Source organism: Hemitrygon akajei, chromosome 18 (assembly GCF_048418815.1).
Source record: "Hemitrygon akajei chromosome 18, sHemAka1.3, whole genome shotgun sequence".
Classification (NCBI taxonomy): Eukaryota; Metazoa; Chordata; class Chondrichthyes; order Myliobatiformes; family Dasyatidae; genus Hemitrygon; species Hemitrygon akajei.
Window position 1 is genome coordinate 28825886 of NC_133141.1, and position 22554 is coordinate 28848439.

Consider the following 22554-nt stretch of genomic DNA (forward strand, 5'->3'; position numbering starts at 1 on the left):
CTGCTGTTTCTGCATCACATCATTGGACCTTCACCTCAGAGCTGTAAGATGGCAGCCAGTAGCTGTCATGTTTGAGGAAGATCAGAGAGGAAGGAAGTGGCTTGTGGCAAAAGGGCTGCTTGAGATTCAGCTGACGGGACAGCGGACCAGTCGAAAGTCTTCAAGCACTTCTCCTTTCTGTGAAGGGATCTGCTCCACCAATGAACGCAGAGTGGAGGTGGGCCCACAGACTTTGGAGCCTGGTTTTCAAGGCGGACGCTGGTGTCTCTGTGCTGCCTGGCCAGCTCTCGGGCACACTTGCCTTATGCAGAGATGTCACGAATATTGCAGCACAAGTTTGCTGAGAAACTTTCCATTCTGAATGATCGAGCGAAAGGAGTGCTCGTTCGAATTTACAACATTAAGAAGGTGAGTGTACGTTTTCAGATAGTACGTTTAGTCACAGTTCCTTATTTGCAGCTTGGGCCATCTGAAGCTCCATGAAACTGGACAGTTAGGTCCCACCTTTGAAGGAAATCATGCAGCTCATATAAAGGCGTAAGTGTGCATTCTTCTAGAACAGCAGTAAGAAAGTACAAGTTCTGTGTTCTGGTGTGACAGGAAGAATTCGCTTGAATGAGGTGTGGCACTTACGCTTGGATGATATTGCAGTCAAAATGTTACACGATGAAGGCTAGTTGCAAAACCAAGGTTGTATTATTTGGACGGAGAAGAGTAAGGGGCGATGTGACTGAAGGGTTCAGAATAATGCAGGAGCTGATGAGGTTGGAAGATTCCCTCTGCTGGAAACTGAGGCTTCAGCATTGAACCAGGCCAATCAGGGTGACATCATAAGCACTAGGTCACGAAGGGCAGCAGAAGTTTGGAATGATCTTCCAACGTTTCTGATGAAGGAGAAGATTATGCTGTAAACCGAGATTAAGTTACTGAGGGATCATCCAGTGAGGCTCCAAAGATGCAGTTCAGAAATTGGGGTGGGGGGGAAGAATCATCTTGTTGGGATTGTACCATACCCTCCCAAATCTCAATGGGAATTAGAGGAACAAATGTACAGAGACTGCAGAAAGTTGCAAGAATATTTAGGCTGTCATTCTAGAGATTTTTTAACACTTTTTTAACTCCATCAAAGTGATTACCAACAGTCTTGGTAACCTGTCCACCCTTGTCAAACCCCACGTCAAAAACCTTGGTCTGATATTTGATTCCACCTTTAAGTTTGACAAGCAAGTTAATGCCGTAGTAAAAGCCAGTTTTTTCCAGCTTCATACTATTGCCAAAATCAAACAGTTTCTCTCTTTCAAAGATCTTGAGAAAGTCATCCACGCCCTTGTATCCTCCCGCTTGGACTTATTCCAACTCACCGTATACTGGGATTAGTCAGTCGTCCCTGGTCCAGAACGCTGCAGCCAGGCTCCTGACGGGTGCTCGGAAGAGGGACCATGTTACTCCTATCCTGGCCAACCACCACTGGCTTCCAGCACGGTTCAGAATTGATTTTAAGGTTCTCCTGTTTGTTTATAAAGCCCTAAATGGGCTGTCCCCCCCCCCCCTTATATCACAGACCTTCGAACCCCTTATTCTATTTCCAGGTCCCTCAGGTTGGCTGACTTGGGGCTCCTGGCTGCCCCGCGATCCAAACTTAAGCTCAGGGGTGACCGCGCCTTTGCTGTTGCAGCCCCTAGACTGTGGAACAGCATTCCCCTCCCTATCAGATCTGCCCCCTCCATCGACTCTTTTAAATCCAGGCTCAAAACTTACTTTTATTCACTAGCATTTGAATCCTCCTGATGTGGCTGACTTTTGGCTTTGTGCCTAGGCCCTTCTGTTGTTTCTTTTGTGCCTATAAGCTGTTTGCCTTGTTGGTTATGTCTGTGTTACATGTATTTGTGATTTTAGCTTTCTGCTCTGATCTGTACAGCACTTTGGTCAACGCGGGTTGCTTTTAAATGTGCTATATAAATAAACTTGCCTTGACTTCTTTAATATAGACTGGGCAAGTCACAGTGCTGAGGGCTCAGATGAGCTGGAAAGGGTCAAGCATGTTCAGGAAAGTGTCCTCAGGCAGTGCAACAAGGGCCCAGCTGGGGAGTTGGCAAAACTCAGGATATGGAGCAGGACCAGTGGCTGAGATGTCAGTGCTGGAGCAATTTGGAACCAGTGGCCATATTCCTATAAGGGAGAAGGTTGTGATAGGTTCACAGGTGAAGACCCAAAACTGGGGCAGAGCAAATTTTGGAGCTAGGTACGATCTTAAGAGGTTGACTGGGCAAGACTGTCTGCAGGCAAAGTGGAAGAACATAAAAGTATATTGAGAATGAATGGGAAACAATCTACAAAACAAGTCAACTTAAAGGTCAGCAGAGCCATCTGGGTGTGGAAACATATAAAAAATGGGAGAGGTTTTGCACAATTTTGAAAAACAAAGCCTTCAACAATGTAAAGGTGACTCAAAGAAAACATCAGTTGAAGGTATGGTAGGAGAGGTGGCAGATGGCGTATAATCTGTTTGATAATTTGATAAATCAACAGAAAGGAGAAAGCATCAAAAGGATGGGTCTGTCACTGTATAACACCGGGGTACGGTACCGGTGGGGACGGGTCTGTCACTGTATAACACCGGGGTACGGTACCGGTGGGGACGGGTCTGTCACTGTATAACACCGGGGTACGGTACCGGTGGGGACGGGTCTGTCACTGTATAACACCGGGGTACGGTACCGGTGGGGACGGGTCTGTCACTGTATAACACCGGGGTACGGTACCGGTGGGGACGGGTCGGTCACTGTGTAACACCGGGGTACGGTACCGGTGGGGACGGGTCCGTCACTGTATAACACCTGGGTACGGTACCAGTGGGGACGGGTCCGTCGCTGTGTAACACCGGGGTACGGTACCGGTGGGGACGGGTCCGTCGCTGTGTAACACCGGGGTACGGTACCGGTGGGGACGGGTCTGTCGCTGTGTAACACCGGGGTACAGTACTGGTGGGGATGGGTCTGTCCCTGTATAACACCCAGGGATGTTACCGGTGGGGATGGGTCTGTCGCTGTGTAACACTGGGGTAAGGTACCGGTGGGGACGGGTCCGTCGCTGTGTAACACCGGGGTACGGTACCGGTGGGGACGGGTCCGTCGCTGTCTAACACCGGGGTACGGTACCGGTGGGGACGGGTCCGTCGCTGTGTAACACCGGAGTACGGTACTGGTGGGGACGGGTCCGTCGCTGTGTAACACCGGGGTACGGTACCGGTGGGGACGGGTCCATCGCTGTCGCTGTGTAACGCCGGGGTACGGTACCGGTGGGGACGGGTCTGACGCTGTGTAACACCGGGGTACGGTACCGGTGGGGACGGGTCGGTCACTGTGTAACACCGGGGTACGGTACCGGTGGGGACGGGTCCGTCACTGTGTAACACCGGGGTACGGTACCGGTGGGGACGGGTCTGTCACTGTATAACACCTGGGTACGGTACCAGTGGGGACGGGTCCGTCGCTGTGTAACACCGGGGTACGGTACCGGTGGGGACGGGTCCGTCGCTGTGTAACACCGGGGTACGGTACCGGTGGGGACGGGTCTGTCGCTGTGTAACACCGGGGTACAGTACTGGTGGGGATGGGTCTGTCCCTGTATAACACCCAGGGATGTTACCGGTGGGGATGGGTCTGTCACTGTGTAACACCGGGGTACAGTACCGGTGGGGACAGGTCTGTCACTGGGGTACGGTACCGGTGGGGACGGGTCTGTCGCTGTGTAACACCGGGGTACGGTACCGGTAGGGACAGGTCTGTCAGTGTATAACACCGGGGTACGGTACCGGTGGGGACGGGTCTGTCACTGTGTAACACCGGGGTACGGTACCGGTGGGGATGGGTCTGTCACTGTATCACACTGGGGTATGGCTGCTAAGATTGTTCCCATCCTATCCACTGCCCACCTTCTCTGCTCTCTAATTCCCACCTGAGTGCATGCATGCCGTTTGCACACGCAAATTCTTTTGTTTCAGCCCAAATTATCGAAGCTGCTGCCATCTGCTGTTACATTGCATGTAATGATTCTCTGATCCAGCTCTGCAAGGCAGGAAGTCCCAGATTACAATCATTTACTTTGAACTACAAAACTGTGTTTATTAGGACAGAATAGCAAGCATTAGCATTAAAATATTTATCTATGTATGCGCGGGCCCCTCTCACTCTGCAGCACACCTGCTGTTATGCTGAATCCATGCGGTTGTGCATGACCAGCCTGTTAGTGAGGCCTCGAAGACTACCTTCAAGCCCCAAATGCTCTATTTTATACTCTCTCTCCTGATGTGAAATGTTGCTGTAAGTGGACCAATACCCTTTTTAAAGAAAGTGGCTTCCCTTCGTCCACTATCAACTCTGCCCTCCATCTCGTCTCCCATATTTCACGCACCTCTGCCCTCACCCCATCCCCCCGCCAGCCCACCAGGGATAGAGTCCCCCTGGTCCTCACCTATCACCCTACCAGCCTACAGATCCAACGTATAATCCTCCGTAACTTGCACCACTTCCTACGGGATCCCACCACCAACCACATCTTCCCCTCCCCCCAACTCTCGGCTTTCCGCAGGGATCGCTCCCTACGTGACTCCCTGGTCCATTCGTCCCCCCCATCCCTCCCCACCGACCTCCCTCCAGGCACTTATCCCTGCAAACGGAAGAAGTGCTACACCTGCCCCCACACTTCTTCCCTCACCACCATCCTAGGCCCCAGACAGTCCTTTCAGGTGAGGCACCACTTCACCTGCGAGTCAACTGGGGTGATATACTGTATCCGGTGCTCCCGATGTGGCCGTTTATACATCGGGGAGACCCGCCGCAGACTGGGAGACCGTTTCGCCGAACACCGGCACTCGGTCTTCCAGTAGTGGCGGGGTCTCCCTGTGGCCACACACTTCAATTCCACAGACCACTCCCACTCCGACATGTCTGTCCATGGCCTCCTCTACCGTCAAGATGAGGCCACACGCAGGTTGATGGAGCAATACCTTATCTCCCGCCTAGGTAACCTCCTTCCTGCCGGCATGAACATCCAACTCACAGACCTCCATTGATACCCCTGCCCCCCCCCTTACCCCATCCCTATCTATAATGTTAGTCTGGTTCTCTCTCTCTCTCTTTTTCCCCCCTCACTATAATCTCCCCCCAGCCCTACCTTTCTTTCTCTTTTATTTCCCATAATTCTCCACCTTCCCCCTAGCCCATTTCCCTCCAGCCTATCACTTCCCAGCTCTCTACTTTATCCCTCCCCCCACTTCTTATCCCCCCTCGACCATCCCATGTTACTTCACTCCTGATGAAGGGTTTCGGCCTGAAACGTCGTCACTACCTCCTCCCATAGATGTTGTCTGGCCTGCTGAGCTCTGCCAGCGTTTTGTGTTTTTTTTTATTTCCAGCATCTGCAAATTCACTTGTGTTGACATTGAGAGCAGCTCAGTCTCGGAACCAGAGCCAGTCGTCACGTCACCACTCTTCCCATGTGTTCACCTGGCTTTCATACTCCCATGGTTGTGCTCTCACAGACGCTGCTTTGTCCTCCCACAGGATTTAGCATTCTCACTGTCCCAGTCATGTACGCTCAAGGCCAGGCACAGTGGGGAAGATATTCAACCAGCACTACGATTAATTTTTTACCATCCTCCCTAAAAATCACTCCAGGCAAACCCAGCCTGCAGAAGTCGCAGGAGCCACGTCCCTCACTCTGCTCCTGAGCATCACTCTTACATCCCCAGACCTATCCCCACCCACGGGTTGACACACAGCATAGAGATGGGTGCTTTCAGTCTGCCCATTCACAGAGAATTCTGCCTTCTCCCGTTTGCCAACATTCAGCCTGCAATCCTGTCTGCCGTTCTTATCAGACCATAAGACCAAAAGGCATTAGAACAGAATTAGGCCATTCAGCCCATCAATTCTGCTCCACCATTCCATCAGGGCTGATCCCAGATCCCACTCAATCCCATACACCTACCCTCTCATCATAACCTATAATGCCCTGACCAATCAGGAAAGTATCAATTTTTGCTTTAAATATACCCACAGTCTCGGGCTCCACAGCTGTCTATGGCAGAACTTTCCACAGATTCACTACTCTCTGGCTAAAAAATTCCTCCATACCTCTATTCTAAAGGGTGGCCCCTCTTGAGTTCATCCATATCTCTCCATTCCCTGCATATTCATGTATCTCTCTAAAACCTCTTGAATGCCTTTATCATATCTGCTTCCATGACCACCCCAGGCAGCCTCTGCCACTCCAAGGAAGAGACCCAGCACTCCGAACTCTGCAGATCAGGCAACACCCTGGTGAACCTCCTCTGCACTGATCCATCATAATGAGTACCATAATTAGACTTCACTTCTCCAACAGACAGCAAGAGTAATGGTTTGAATTGTGTGTGTGTGTGTGTGTGTGTGTGTGTGTGTGTGTGTGTGTGTGTGTGTGTGTGTGTGTGTGTGTGTGTGTGTGTGAGAGAGAGAGAGAGAGAGAGAGAGTGTGTGTGTGTGTGTGTGTGTGTGTGTGTGTCTCTCTCTCTCAGGGAGTGTTGCAAATTTTGTTTATTCACTTATTCACCAGGTGTTGGATTGAGGTTTAGAGATGCAAATACAGTTTGAGGAGACCGGACGGATACACTGAGCTCGAAAGAGCAGAGCCCCAGCTGACAGCTAATGTTCCAGCTGTGGTGGGCTGATATTTTTCTTGCAGGCATTATGTGTATGGCATAATTCTTGGAGAGGGTGGGGGGAGAGTGAGAGGGGGGAGAGGGAGGGGCAGAGAGGGAGAGAGAGAGAATGTGTGTGTGTGTGTGTCTGTGTGTGTGTATATATATATATATATATATATATATATATATATATATATATACACACACACACACATATGCATCTCTGTTGTTCAAAAATAACTTTGTCCTTGATATGAGGCTGAGGGACAGATGGGGATGTTGAGCTCACCCACTCAAACTGATGCCTTGTCGCTCGGACGGCTTTTACTTCCTGTTGCAAGCTGCTCTCTCGGCAACAGTCTGCTGCCCCAGGATGTCAGTGTTACCGATCTGCTTCCAGCCTGATAGGTTGAACTCTGACTTCCACCAGCAACCTTTCGGGTTTATTTCTGTTCAACCTAATCTAATCGAGAGTGGTAATGAGGCTGCTAAGCTGATGGAGGTGGATGTCACAATGTCCACTTTAACTGTGACCACCTGACAGTGTCAGGCTGCGCTATTGGCTGTCACTCAACAACACTCGTGTAATGGAGGGCCAGGAAGAAGCCATTCACCCTGCAGCCTGCCCCGCCATTCTCAACGGTCCCGGTTAAACTGTGCTTCAACTGTCTCCCACCTTGGCCCAAAACTCTTCAGACATTGGGATCACAGAAACCCACACTCAAACAGGTCCTGACCTGCCTGCAGATTGGGGATCCATTTTCCCGAAGTCAGCCCCTCCGAGGGCCTGATGGTGATGCTGCCAGGTTCCCGGCTTCTTGTTTAATCATTGGCTCAGTGGCGAGGAGCAGGTGGTGAAAGTGGAGGGTTGTTTCGCAGACAGGAGGCCTGTGTCACTGGGGCTGGTGCTGGGATCTTACATAAACAATTAGGATGAGATGGGGTAACGCACGGTTAGTAAGTTTGCAGATGACACTAAAATAGGCAACGCTCTCCCTGGGGAGTGCTGTCGAACACAAGGACCTCGGAGTACACATGCATGGTTTCCTGAATGTGGTGTCGCAGATAGACAGGGCACTGAAGGCGGCTTTTGGCATGTTGGCCTTCAACAGTCAGGGCACTGACTATAAAAGTCGGGAGGTCGTGGTGCAGTGTACAGTGTGCAGTGTTGGTGAGGCTGCATTTAGAATATTGTGTTTTGGTCATCATGGTGTAGTTAGTGGGGGGGGGGAGCGGGGTCTTAATCCAAAGTTGCAGGGAGATGGGAATTAGAGTGCCATAGCAGATGGTGGAGAGGTTTTGGAGAAAGATGTTATTAGGCCTACAGTACGTACAAGGTCAGGAATCAAGAGGTTGAGCACGGTGGGACTAATGTTCTGAGCTGCGAATATTTCAATGCAAGGAGTGTTGCAGGAAAAGAGGATGAGCTCAGGGCTTGGATCAGCACATGGAATTGTGACGTTGCAGCCATTAGTGAGGCTTGGTTGCAGACGGGGCAGGACTGGCAGCTCAGTGTCCCAGGATTCCGTTGTTTTAGATGTGACAGAGCAGGAGGGATTAAAGGGGGGCATTACTAGTCAGGGAAAACGTCACGGCAGTGTTCAATCAGGACAGACCAGAGAGCTCATCTAATAGACTTTATGGGTAGAACTGAGGAATAAGAAAGGTATGACAACGTTAATGGGATTATATAATAGACCACCCAATGGTCCAGGGGATCTAGAGGAACAAATTTGTAGAGGGATCGCAGACTGTTGGAAGAAACATAAGGTTGTGATGGTAAGTGATTTTAACTTTCCACATATTGACTGGGGCTGCCATACTGTAAAATGACTGGATAGGATAGAGGTTGTCAAATGTGTACAGGGAAGTCCTAACTAGAGAGTGCATGATATTAGATCTCCTATTACGGAGTGAGACAGGGCAGGTGACAGAAGTTTGTGTAGGGGAACACCTTGCATCTAGTGATCATAATGCCATTAGTTTCAAGGTAATCATCGAAAAGGATAGGTCTGGTCCTTGGGTTGAGATTTTAAGTTGGAGAGAGGCCAATTTTAATATTATCAGAAATGATCTGGCAAGTATGGATTGGGACAGGATGTTTTCAGGCAAAAGTGTACTTGGTAAGTGGGAGGCCTTCAGAAGTGAAATTTTGACGTAGTATTCATGGACTATTCAGAAATCTGTTGGTGGAGGAGAAGCTGTTCTTGTACCATTGAATGTGGGTCTTCAGGGTCCTGTACCTCCTGCCCGATGGTGGTAGCACAAAGATGACGAGGGTCTTTACTGATGGATGTCATCTTCTTGAGGCACTGTTTGAAGATGTCCGGGTTGTGTTCTTGATGGAATTGACTGAGTCTACAACCCTCTGTAGCCTCTTTCGATCCTATGCATTGGGGCCTCCATATCAGGCTGTGATGCAACCGGTTAGAATGCTCTCTATGGTACATCTATAGAAATTTGCAAGTCTTAAATAAGCACACAAACTTCACTACTCTCCAGTCTACCGGCACCTCACCTGTGGCTAATAATGATGCATATGTATCTCTCAGCCAGAACTCCCATAATTTCTTCCCTAGCCTCCCACAGTGTTCTTGGCTATACCTGATCATGTCCAGAGATGTATCTACCTTCATAAGTTTTAAGACATCCAGTAACTCTTCTGCTATAACATGGACTATCCCAATACCTCCCCATTAACTAGCTTAAGTTCCAAAGTCTACACCTCTTTCTCCACAGTAAAACAGTGGAGAAATACTCATTGAGGACATCACCCATCTCCTGTAGCTCCACACAAACGTGATAATCTTCGTCTTTGAAGGACCTCATTTTCTATCTAGTTACTACTTTCCTCTTAATATCCTTATAAAATCTCTTTAGATTTACTTAGCTTTCTCTGCCAAAGCCATCTCTTGTTCCCTTTTTGCCCTCCTTATTCCCTTCTTGAGTACACTCCTTTATCCACTATACTCCTCCCAGGATTCATTCAATCCCAGCTCCTTGGACCTGACCCATGTCTCCTCCTTTTTCCTGACCAGAACCTCAATGTCTCTCATCATCCAGGGTTCCCTGCTCCTGTCAGCCTTGCTCTTCACTCTAACAGGAAAATGCAGACCTTAAACTCTCATTATTTCACTTTTAAAACCCTCCCATTTGCCTGTGGTCCCTTTGCCGCAAACAACCTACTCCGAGTAACTTTTGCAAGTTCCCGTCTCATACTGTCAAAATTTGCCCAGCCCCAACTTAGAGCTTTAACTTGTGGACCAGGTCTGCCCCTTTCCTTAACTAAGTTAAATCTAATAGAACAACAGTGCTCCTCCCCCACCGACACCTCAGTCACTTGCCCCGACATTTTACCCAAGAGTAGGTCGAGCTTTGTCCCCTCCGTAATCGGGGCCTTCAATATATTGTGCATGGAACCTTTCCTGAACACACTTAACAAATTCCACCCAATCTCAGCCCTTAATATGATGACAGTCCCAGTCTATATTAAGAAAGTTAAAATTCCCACTTAGGATAACCCTATCAATCTTGCCACTTTCCACAATCTCCCTGCACATTTACTCTAATTCCCATCAGGGGGCCTATAGTACAATCCTAACAAAGTGATCACCCCTTTCTTATTTCTCAGATCACCCATGAAGCCTCACCAGTAACATCACCTGTAAGCACAGCCATGACATGCCCCTTAATCACTCCCATTAATTTCATCTCTGATTAATGCCGTGACATTCCCCTTAAGCAGCTCCCCATCCTCTCTTTCCTCTGACTGCCTAGAGTACCTGTACCCTGGAACATTAAGCCGACAGCCAGTCCCTTCATCAGCTATCTTTCCATAATGGCTATCTTAGTCCCATAGCTATCCATGTCCTGCATTTATCCACCTTACTAGTCAGATCTCTTGCATTGAAGTAAATGCAGTTTAATCCCACAGGTTTTCCTCATTCCTGACCTTTCTCCTGCCTGATATGTCTATTCAACTTGTTGTCACTGAAATCTGCATCACTTTCCAGCTGAGAATCCCACTTCCCAGCCAAATTACTATTGGCCGTGTTGTGACGTAAACAAAGTCACTGGAGAGATGTAGCTAGTAGATATGAAGTAGTCTCTTTATTTGACAAGGTGAGACACAGCAGGCATCATATTGAGACCCTTTCAGAGGAAGAGGCCAGTGCGACTCAACATTACACGGCATTTTATATGCTAAAGATCAAAGGACAATTCTATATTTACAATGTATCTACAATGCTTCCTTTGAATTACATATAACTTTCACACCTCCTTCGCACCCACACTACAGACACCCAAATGAATATTAAGTCAGCATTGTCTGGTTTCCCTATTAACTGCAGCTCAATGCTCTTCTGAACCCATTTCAAAGCTGCATTTTAAATTTAATCTACAGTTCATATTCAGATCTGAAGATTGGTGGCTGAAGATAGTGCTGAAATTATTAGTTAATATTTTGCTGTCTGTCCTAACCCCAAAATTTCCCTAACAGGCCCTTCCTCTTAGGACCAGCATATCTGCCTGCCAGGGTTTTGATTCCTCTTGTATGGCTCACCTCTGCCCCAGAAGAGATCCCAACAGCCCAAAGATCTGAATCCCTTTCCCCTGCACCAGTTTTTCAACAACACATTCACCTGTTATTTTCTCCTCTTCCTACCCCTTACTACTCATCAACCTGCACATTGTTAGTTTTTAAATATTTATGTACTTCACGGTACTGCTGCCACAAAACAACAAATTTCACATGTGCCAATGATAATAAACCCGATTCTGATTCACCAACCTGCACGTTGTTGGGATGTGGGAGGAAACTGGAAAACTCACCTGGTCACAGGGAGAACGTACAGACAGCGGCCAAGGTCAGGATCGAACCTGCGCCTCTGGAGTTGTGAGGCAGTGGCTCTGCCCATTGTGATACCACGCTGCCCAAGAAAAATTAACTTTGAGTGGCATGGTAGCAACTAACTTAGCCATTGCCTCATTGTCATGGGGCCACGCTGTGCATACATTGGTGTTTCTTATTATTGTAATAGTGAACACGCATCAAGGGTGTCTGAAACACTTTTGAGTTCTTGCGGATACAACAGGTGCTTTAGAAATGCATGTTTACTCTTGTATTCACAAGAGATTCTGCAGATGCTGGTCCTGCATTTGATAAGGTACCCCATGCAAGGCTTATTGAGAAAGTAAGGAGGCATGGGATCTAAGGGGACATTGCTTTGTGGATCCAGAATTGGCTTGCCCACAGAAGGCAAAGAGTGGTTGTAGATGGGTCATATTCTGCATGGAGGTCAGTCACCAGTGGTGTTCCACAGGGATCTGTTCTGGGACCCTTACTTTTTGGGATTTTTATAAATGACCTGGATGAGGAAGTGGAGGGATGGGTTAGTAAATTTGCTGATGACACAAAGGTTGGGGGTGTTGTGGATAGTGTGGAGGGCTGTCAGAGGCTACAGCGGGACATTGATAGGATGCAAAACTGGGCCGAGAAGTGGCAGATGGAGTTCAACCCAGATAAGTGTGAAGTGGTTCATTTTGGTAGGTCAAATATGGTGGCAGAATATAGTATTAATGATAAGACTCTTGGCAGTGTGGAGGATCAGAGGGATCTTGGGGTCCGAGTCCATAGGACTCTCAAAGCAGCTGCACAGGTTGACACTGTGGTTAAGAAGGCGTATGGTTAAAAGGCTATTGCAGTTACTTGGAAATCAGATGCATACTTAAGTATAGATCGTTGAAAGAAGGAAATTTATAGCTGTATTCCACTTGAAAAAAATACTTATAATTTAAGAGATAAATATGAAACATTTTTGAAAATTTGGCGCCCTTATTTACAAAAGACAGGATTAAATATATAGGTGCTCCGAAGATGAAATAATTGGTTATTTGGGGAAATAAATAAATATATATACTAAAGTTATTACGAACTCCATGGAGCATGTGGGGATCTTCCAATATCCAGGCACTCTTTCTTTTTTTTTTCTTTCTTTTTTTTCTATAGGGATGTTAGGGGGGAGGGGTTAAGGGGAGGGGGGAAGGGTATATATATATTTTTTTTTCATATATTTTCTTTTATTTCTGTAATTATTCGAAAACTCAATTAAAAAAAGTTTTAAAAAAAAGGTGTATGGTGTATTGGCCTTCATCAATTGTGGAATTGAATTTAGGAGCCAAGAGGGAATGTTGCAGCTATATAGGACCCTGGTCAGACCCCACTTGGAGTACTGTGCTCAGTTCTGGTCGCCTCACTACAGGAAGGATATGGAAGCCATAGAAAGGGTGCAGAGGATATTTACAAGGATGTTGCCTGGACTGGGGAGCATGCCTTATGAGAACAGGTTGAGTGAACTCGGCCTTTTCTCCTTGGAGCGACGGAGGATGAGAGGTGACCTGATACAGGTGTATAAGATGATGAGAGGCATTGATCGTGTGGATAGTCAGAGGCTTTTCCCCAGGGCTGAAATGGTTGCCACAAGAGGACAGAGGTTTAAGGTGCTGGCGAGTAGGTACAGAGGAGATGTCAGGGTAAGTTTTTTACTCAGAGAGTGGTGAGTGCGTGGAATGGGCTGCCGGCAACGGTGGTGGAGGCGGATACAATAGGGTCTTTTAAGAGGCTTTTAAATAGGTACATGGAACTTAGTAAAATGGAGGTCTATGGGTAAGCCTAGTAATTTCTAAGATAAGGACATGTTCGGCACAGCTTTGTGGGCCGAAGGGCCTGTATTGTGCTGTAAGTTTTCTATGTTTCTATGATGAAGGGTCTCAGCCCAAAACCCAAAACATCAACTGTTTATTCATTTCCATAGCTGCTGCCTGGCCTGCCGAGTTCCTCCAGCATTGCGTGCATTGCTTTAGTCTCGTAGTTAAGGTGCTAGTAGAAGCTCCTTCATGATGTCAATAATTCATTGTGCACAAGGCCAGAGTTTTATCTTGAAATCTTTCCTTCTCTCTCCTGCAGACATGTTCAGAACCCAAGACAAAGCTGCCCTACTTAACAGAGAAGACCATGGAAGCTGCTATCAAATGCATCACAAGGAAGTTTCCAACAATTGATATTCGATCCAACAGTGTAAGTATTCCCTGCTGGTCTTGGGACTGCCTGTGTGCTGAAAGGCTTGCTGCACCAGTCCGGATTGTGTGCTTTCGAGTGATATCCCAGTGCACACAGGAAACAAAGCTTCATTGGGTAATTGTACAGAAACCCTGCATTGCTCCAAATGTCAGTTCATTGCTAAAATGGGAGTTCTGAAAGCAACGATTGCTGTCAGAGACTGCTTCAAGTACCAGGGGTGGGACACATCTCCCCAAAACTTAATGACACTGGTCAGGTAGCAGAGAGTGAAGTCATACCTGGACTCTAGTGAGAATACCAGTTGATGGAAATTTCTTATTGCAGTTCTCCATTTTTCTGTCACTGGAAGTAATCACACTGATAAATCTCAGCACCTGGTGACGCATGTGTCTCTGAAGCTAGGCTGGATGTGTTTGTTGAAACAGGAGCGAGTCAGGGTGACACAACAACACCAGGCCCAGAAGTGAAATTTCCTCAGACACAAAATGTTTCCAAACTCCCTCTGCTTTGCACAATTTCCTCCTCCTTCCCAACTCTGGAACGCACTGCCAGAGGAGGTGGAGGAATCAGATACAACCACGATGTTTAAAGGGTATTTAGGCAGACATTTCAATAGGCAAGGCATGGGAGGGTAGGGTCCTAATGCAGGCAAGGGGAAGTGATGTGGATGTGCTAAAGGTCGACATAATTTGGTGGGCCGAAGAGACTGTTTCTGTGCTGTACCATTCTGATCTTCATTTATGGAATTCCTCTCATTCCTTTATTCCTGCTCCCAGTACTATCCTCTCCTCCCCATCACATGGAGCTGGATGCCTGGTCATCGACGCTGCTGCCCCATCCTACAACTTGAGTAAAATTGCCTGTAATTGCGAAGCAGGAGCAAAGTGTACCAGATCTCATTAGACATGGTCTAGCATTCACTCAATGGGCTGAATGGTCTTAGAACATAGAACATTACAGCACAGGACAGGCTCTTCAGCCCTTGATGTTATGATGGCCTTTTAACCTATTTTAAGATCAATATAATTCTTCCCTCCTATATAACCCTCCATTTTTCCATCATCCACGTGTCATGAGCCCTTCGGGCATGTGTGGCTAACTGTAGAGTGTTGGGCTCCGAAACCACCAGTACTTGTTAATTGCTGTTATAACTAGAGTCGGTAAACCCTTGTGCTTTGTTGAATCTTGTCAAGTTTATTCTGACTGGCACAGGTTTTCCGCATTGTAATTATTTAAAGTGTACTCCCGATTAACCCTTATTGCGGGGTCCCTGTTTTGAGAATTTGTCTTGCGGTTGAGCCACTGATGTTCTGTTAGAATTCCTCATTTCCGCGACACCTGGGTTCAGTAGTTGCTAGTGTGACACCAAGTGCCTATCTAAGAGTCTGTTAAATGCCCTTAATATATCTGCCTCTACCACCACCCTTTGTTCCATAAACCTACCACTCTCTGTGTAAAAAATTGACCTCTGACATCCCTCCTATACTTTCCTCCAATCACCTTAAAGCTATGCCCCCTCGTATCAGCCATTTCACCTGGAAAAAAGTATCTGGCTACCCACTCGATCTATGCCTCTTATCATAGATGATTCTATCTCCTTTTCCAACAATGTGGACTATGCAGGGAGGATTTACTGAGTTGTTGCTTGGGATGAGGAGGGTCAATGTTTGAAATTGAAATTGTTCAGCAGAATCCCTGGAGTTCTCTGCTCCAGAGAGTGTGGAAGTGGAGTTGCTGATAGTATCCAGCTGGGAGTTGACAAGGAGGTAGGCGAGGGCTGTGAGAGAGAGGGTGAGTGGTGCTGAGGCCAGGACTGGATCAACCTTCTCTGTGGGGCAGGCTTGAGGAGCCAAGTTGCCTCCTCCTGCTCTTGTTCCTTGAGTTTTTATGATTCCATCAAAAGATTGGCAGCACTACAAAGGTAACAGTGGGGTGTGGTGCTTCAGCCACACCTGGCAACATCAGGCCTTCTTCAAAGACAAGCCCTTCTTTATTTTCTTACAGCTCTCCATCACAAACACCTCCACGTCACACTTATTTGCATCAGGATTTTTGATGATGCTCCTTAAATCACTGCTACCTTCCTCCTTTCGCAGCCAGTAGATCTTTCAAGCTGAGTCTCCTAATCTGTCAGAGTGTTGTAGGCCATTGACCGCAACTTGATGAAAGATCGACAAGACAATTTTTGCAAAAATATCCATTGTCCTCCTATACAATACTGGTCTGACCACAGCTGGAGTACTTTTTAAGTTCTGGTCACCACACTGTAGGAAGGATGTGACTGCACTGGAGAGGGTGCAGAGGAGATTCACCAGGCCTTTACCTGGATGGAGAGACTGGGCTGTCCTCCTTAGAGTGGAGGAGGCTGGGGGGTGGGGGTGGGATCTGATAGAGATGTACAAAATGAACAAAGTCATTGTTAGGATGAATAGTGAGAAAATTTTCTTCATGGTAGTGGAAATTGGGTTAGGGGATGGAGTGGGGGTGGTTAGAGGGGATCTGAGGAAGATTTCTCTTCCCTGGGCACGGTTGGGGGGCAGGTTGCAAGCAGGAACACACTGCCTGAGGAGGTGGTGGAGGCAGGGACTCTCACAATGTTTAACAAGTATCTGGACCACATTGAATCACCAAGACAGAGAAGGTTGTGGACAATGGAAATTACCAGTGCTGGTAAATGGAATTAGGCGTAGAACAGCAGGGTACAGAAACAGGCCCTTTGGCCCACAATGAACTAACCCTGTCACCCTGCACACGGTCTGTATCCCTGCCTGCTGATGTGACCGTCTACGTGCCTTTTAAACATCACTACCTTATCTGCCTCCATGTCTTATGAAGCTTGAAGGTTGAATGAGCTTTTCTCACTCAAGGAGGATTAGGGGTGACTTGATAGAGGAGATAAGAGTTGATAACATAATAAGAAGCATAGATTGATTGGATAGCCAGAGACTTTTGGCACAGATATGGTGGTCTGTTCCTGTGCTGTTCTATGTTCTCTCCTGGTGAATCTCTTCTGTGTCCTCTCCAAAACTTCCACACCCTTCCTGTACTGGGGTGACCAGAACCACACACAATACTCCAAGTGTGACCTGACTGCCATTTTATACAGCTGCAACATTATTTCCCAAGTGTTATACTCAACATCTTGACCAATAAAGGCAAGTATGCCATACCCCTTCTATCCACCCGATATATTGTGTTGCCACTTTCAGTGAGATATGACGTAGCATTGCAAGATCTCTGCTATTTAGAGAATATTTTACTCTTATATTTGACCTCCCTAAGTGCAACACCTCACACTTGTTCAGATTAAATTCTGTCTCGATTTTTTCTCTGCTTTTCTACAGCAATATGAAACGTAGGAAAGCAGCATCCAGCATCAGAGATCCTCACCACCCAGGCCAGGCTCTTTTCTCACTGCTGCCATCAGGTAGAAGGTACAAGAGCCTCAGGACTTACACCAGCAGGTTCAAGAATCGTTACTATCCCCTCAACCATCAGGCTCTTGAACAAAACGGGATAGCTGCTCTCATTTAAGGACTCTTTTCAGGACTCTGTTATATTGACGGATGTTAATTTGTCATTGCATGCTTGTTATTTATTGCTATTTATTTACATCTGCATTTGCACTACTTGTTTACAGTTTACAGTTCCTGATGTTTACAGTTTAGTTACTGTTCTATAGATTTGCTAAGTATGCCCGCAGAAAAAGAATCTCAGGGTTGTATGTGGTGACATGTACGTACTCTGATAGTAAGTTTTACTTTGAACTTTGCTCACGTTTCTAACTGATCTCCATATTGCTGAATCCTTTGACAACCTTCCTCCGTTGACTATGATCAAGTGTAGGTGGGCACAATGGTTGGCATGGACATGATGGGCCGAAGGGCATGCTGCACGACAGCTCTGTGACTTGTTTATTCAATTCTCCATTGGCAGAGTCAGCTCAGCAGCATCCAGAAGGAAAAGTCTGAAGTTCTGAAGAATGTGACCAATTTCTACCAGTCATTTGTGGATATCATGGAGCTTCGGGTAAGTCTGGAGTTTAATGACACTATCAACTTTGATTTTACCCAGAGACAGGTTGGGCTGTGCAAGTTAAAGGTTAAAGTGTGTTAAATGAGAGACACGCCAACAACCCAATTCATTGCCTGGGGTCATGCACCATGCATTGATATATTAACAAATATGGTCGGGGTGCCACAGCCGAGTCCTCAGTGATTCCCCTGAGCACATCCAATACAAGAGTTGAACTACTTACCCCTGATGTGCAGTGTATTATTAACTCTAACGGTGACCCAAAGCCAAACGAGACCGGTCAGAGGCCGGGGATCCTGTGACTCACCTCCCGACACCCTGTAGACTTTTCAGTGTCCGCTTCAATCTTCAATTGCAGGGCGGTGAAATATCTTCCCTCTGCATGAAACACAGCAATGAGTGTTGCTGGTCTGTTTCCCATCACTCCCGGCACAGACACCCTAGCAACCAGGGTGCGCGGGATGACATCATTCCTCTTGGATCATTAGCGGGAATGTTGGACCTCATTACACCGGGGCTCCATCATTGGTTACATCATTTGCACTGACCGCAGTCGGGGAATTTCGTCTTCAATTCCCTTAACAGTGCAGTCAGCACCACCCCTGCTTCCCCTTTTCAGAACCCCCTCCTCCATCACTCAGCCGGATCTGTCCCACCAGTGGAGCTCTCTCCTGAAGACTATTTTGTGGCCTGCGTCCCCTCCTAGTTTTGGAATAGCAGCTGCTGCACCTTGGGCACGCATTACGGTTACAGCAAGGGACACTGGCTGTGGCTGTCTCGACCACGAAGGGCAAAAATGGCTAATATGAGAGGGTGTAATTTTGAGGTGATTGGAGGAAAGTATAGGGGGCATGTAATGTTCCAAGTTCTACGTTCTATGAAACTTGAAACACAAAGTTAATATTGCAGTCAATTATGAAGCAGAAAACAGGAAATGTCAAGCTGAACCAAAAAAGGAAATGAACAGTGAAAACCAAGTTTAAGTAACGCAACAGGGAACTCAGAAGTTTATTCTGAGCAGATATAGGAAGGGAGGGGCTGACTAGGGGACATGAAGAAGATGTTGTGAGTGCAGAGTGTGTGAGTGAGTTACTGACTGAGAAACTGTGTGTCTGTCCTCACTGAAGGAGGGGATGGAGTCGGTGTGCCAGCAGGGGAGCCAGGAACAATGGTGCCTGGATCAGTACTGCCAGAGGGTCGGCCCCAATAGTCTACAGAGGGAGGGAGGGGTTAAAAATTATGCCCAATGTATTCTTATCTTTGCCGGATCACACTTGTGTTTAATATAAAAAAATACAGATGTAGAGCTAACATGAGGGGGCATGGTTAAGATTTACAAGGATGTTGCCTGGATTGGAGAGCATGTCTTATCAGAATAGGTTGAGTGAACTCAGCTTTTTTTCCTTGGGGTGATGGAGGATGAGAGGTGACCTGATGGAGGTGTATAAGATGATGAGAGGCATTGATCGTGTGGATAGCCAGAGGCTTTTTCCCAGGACTGAAAGGGTTACCACAAGAGGGCACAGTTTAAAGGTGCTTGGAAGTGGGTACAGAGGGGATGTCAGGGGTAAGTTTTCCACACAAGAGAGCTGCGGGTGTGTGGAATGCACTGCCGGCAACGGTGGTGGAAACAGATGCAATAAGGTCTTTAAGAGACTCTTAGATAGGTACATGGAGCTTAGAAAAATAGAGGGCTATGTGGTAGGGTAATTCTAGGCAGTTTCTACAGTAGGTTACATTGTCAGCACAACATTGTGGGCCAAAGGGCCTGTAATGTGCTGTAGATTTCTATTTTCTAGAGCTACAAGCTGGTCAGTGACGTGTACACTTTCAGAGTTAGTAATGTAACTCAGCTGGAGAAATAATGTAATAACTGATCATCAGCACACATTATGTCCTGACACTGTCCACTGCAGCAACTTAAAGGAACAGCAACAAGGAAGGAATGAGAGAGGGAAAGGGGAACAAATTCTAGAGCTCAGCACGCTGAGGCAGCTGAAAACATGGCTACCACAAATAACTGAAGTGCAAGAGTCCAGAGTGAGAGGAGCTTGGAGATGTCTGGCTTTGGAAAGGCAGGAAAAGCAAAGGTCTGAAATTTGCCCCTTCAAAGAGCAGGACCAAGTAGTCGCTCTCAGTGAAGATGGTTAATAAGAATTACAGCTGGATCTTGATCTGCTGAGTAAGTGGACTGAGGAAAGGGAAATGCATTTAATTCAGTGAGGACAAATTGGAGTAGGAGGTTCGTAGTGAATGGTAGGGCCCAGGGGAATGTTGTAGATCAGAGGGACCTTGGAGTACAGGTATATTGTTCCCTGAAAGAGGCGCTACAGGTAGACTGGATGGTGAACACAAGAGGTTCTGCAGATGCTGGAAGTCTTGAGCAGCACACACAAAAATCTGGAGGAACCCAGCAGGTCCGGCAACATCTGTGGATGGGAATAAAACTTCAGCCTTAGACCCTTCATCAGAACTGGAAGGGAAAATGCCAGAATAAGGTGGTGGGGGTGGGGTGGGGGAGGAGTACAAACTGGCAAGTGGCAGGTTAGACCAAGGGAGTGGGAATATAGGCGAGTGAAGGAGGGCTGAAGAAGTGAGAAGCTGGGAGGTGATAGGTGGAAGAGGTAAAGGGCCGAAGAAGGGATTTGATAGGAGAGGAGAGTGGAATGAAGGGAAGGAGGTGGAGAACCAGGGGGAGGTGATGAATAGGTCATGAGGGGAGGGGAAGAGAAGAAATGGGGTGAGAGGGTCAACAGAACAGGGAAGAAACAAAACTAGTGTGTAGGGGGGTGGTGATTGTGAATACTGGGAGGAATGGTTACCTCCAAAACAATGTCCATGCTGTCAGATGGAATATGAGGTGTTGATCCTCCAGGCTGAGTTTGGCCTCATCGTGGCAATAGAGGAGACCATGGACAGACATGTTGGTATGGGAAATGAAATGGATAGCCAGCAGGAGATCCTGCCTTGTTTTGCTCGACAAAGTGGTTCCCCAATACTCATCAGGTCTTGTTAATGTAGCGGAGACGGCACTGGGAGCTCCGGATACATGACCCTGAGCAGCCTGACAGATTGAGGTGCAGCACTTATCATCGTTGCAGAGATAAGTACCTTGAGGGAGATCTGTGGGGAGGGATGAATGGGCCAGAGAGTCACACAGAGAGTGATCCCTGCGGAAAGCAGAGAGGGGGTGGAGGAAAGGATATGCCAGGTGATAGGATCCCACTGGAGACAGAAACGAAGAATGATGGATTGATACTTTATTGATCCCAAAGGAAATTACAGCATCACTGTAGCATTACAAATGCACAGATATAAATATTAGAAGAAAAGTGGAAAGAATAAAAAAACAAGTTGCCACAAACAGCCTAACATCACTTCCTCGGCTATAGGTTGACTCGTTATAGAGTCTAATGGCCGAAGGTAAGAATGACCTCATGTAGCGCTCTTTGGAGCAGCGCAGTTGTCTTAGTCTCTTACGAAAAGTGCTCCTCTGTTCAGCCAAGGTGGCATGCGGAGGGTGAAAAACATATGATGTTTTCTGGATACAGAAGCTAAATGTCATGATTAATCTTTGATATCAGGTATCTTCAGTGGGTCTGGGAAATTTTAGTATTTGCAGCAAATGCTTTTTGCATTAAGGACGTTTTGGCTGTTCATCTGACTTCTACTGAAGGTCCTTCTGTTTGTGTTTTACAGAACAATATCTATGAATTACTGAATACAATGGATGCCTGCCAAATGTACCTGGACATTGTAAGTACCTTATTCAGGAGGGAGGAGGTAAATTGGCGGGTGTAACATTTTTTCCCCTTGCAGGGATAAGTGCCAGGAGGGAGTTGGAGAGGAGGGACGAAATTGATAAGGGAATCACGGAGAGGCAATTCCTGCAGAAAGCGGAGAGTGGGGGAGGTGGTAATGATGTTTGGTGGTCGGGTCCCGTGGAAGATGGTGGAAGCTGTGGAGAATTTGTTGTGCTCACCTAGGAGAGTTCAAAGTAGCAATGAGAGGATGAGCTGTAGTGGCACAGGACGGCAGATGCTGGAAATCTGGAACGGCACACAAAAAGTTGGAGGAAATATTTAAAAGGGACCTGAAAGGCAACATTTTCACCCGGACGGTGGTGAGTCTATAGAACAATCTACCAGAGGGAGTGGTTGAGACAGGTACAATAGTGTTGCTTGAGCAGCACTTGGGAGGGGTACACGGTGGGGAGGGGCTTAGAGTAAAATGGGCTGAACACAGGAAATTGGGTCGAGCGAGATGGGGGTGTTGTTGCTAGTGAGAAGGATGATCTTAGATTACAGGAAAAAGTGATGAATACGATGGAGAGGGGTTAACTTTTTCAACGATTACTTCACTTGCAGAATGTAAACTATGACCTTACCAAGGGTTATCTTGATCTGGTAACTACGTACACCTCCATCGTCATGCTGTTGGCTCGTGTTGAAGATCGCAAGGTCCTGCTTGGCTTGTACAACTGTGCCTATGAGATGTCCAATGGTACCAGGTAAAGCAGCTTCCCATTACTTATGTGATTACTGAAACAAAGAGTTGGAAAGCTCTCACCATTGTTAATGAATATTTAGCCATCTTCCCCTCCACATTCACCCTCTTCCATGCTGTCCCTAACCCACACTCTCTGCCCCCTCTCTCACCTCTGACACATTCTCCAGTGCTCCATATTTTCCCTCTCCCACTCTCACCCACTTACTCCCTCCACCTCTCTCCCCTCCCTGAGTCATCCTCACTCACA

General features: G+C 47.2%; 1 protein-coding gene and 1 long non-coding RNA gene across 2 annotated transcripts in view; one reads left to right on the forward strand and one right to left on the reverse strand.

Moving 5' to 3' along the window:
- The first annotated feature begins 224 nt into the window (after positions 1-224).
- The window catches only part of LOC140741231 (nck-associated protein 1-like), an 89671-nt gene continuing 67341 nt past the window's right edge, over positions 225-22554 (forward strand). Inside the window, exons 1-5 of the mRNA XM_073071194.1 lie at positions 225-408; positions 13650-13760; positions 17700-17792; positions 21498-21554; positions 22166-22308. Coding sequence (XP_072927295.1) covers positions 313-408; positions 13650-13760; positions 17700-17792; positions 21498-21554; positions 22166-22308 — 500 coding nt within the window. The 5' untranslated portion in view covers positions 225-312. The remainder of the gene's footprint in view (positions 409-13649; positions 13761-17699; positions 17793-21497; positions 21555-22165; positions 22309-22554) is intronic.
- Positions 3952-22298, reverse strand: LOC140741233 (uncharacterized). The gene is made up of 3 exons (XR_012102038.1): positions 22186-22298; positions 18106-18176; positions 3952-4067 (listed from the first exon to the last, which is right to left on the reverse strand). It is a non-coding gene; the product is annotated as an uncharacterized lncRNA (long non-coding RNA).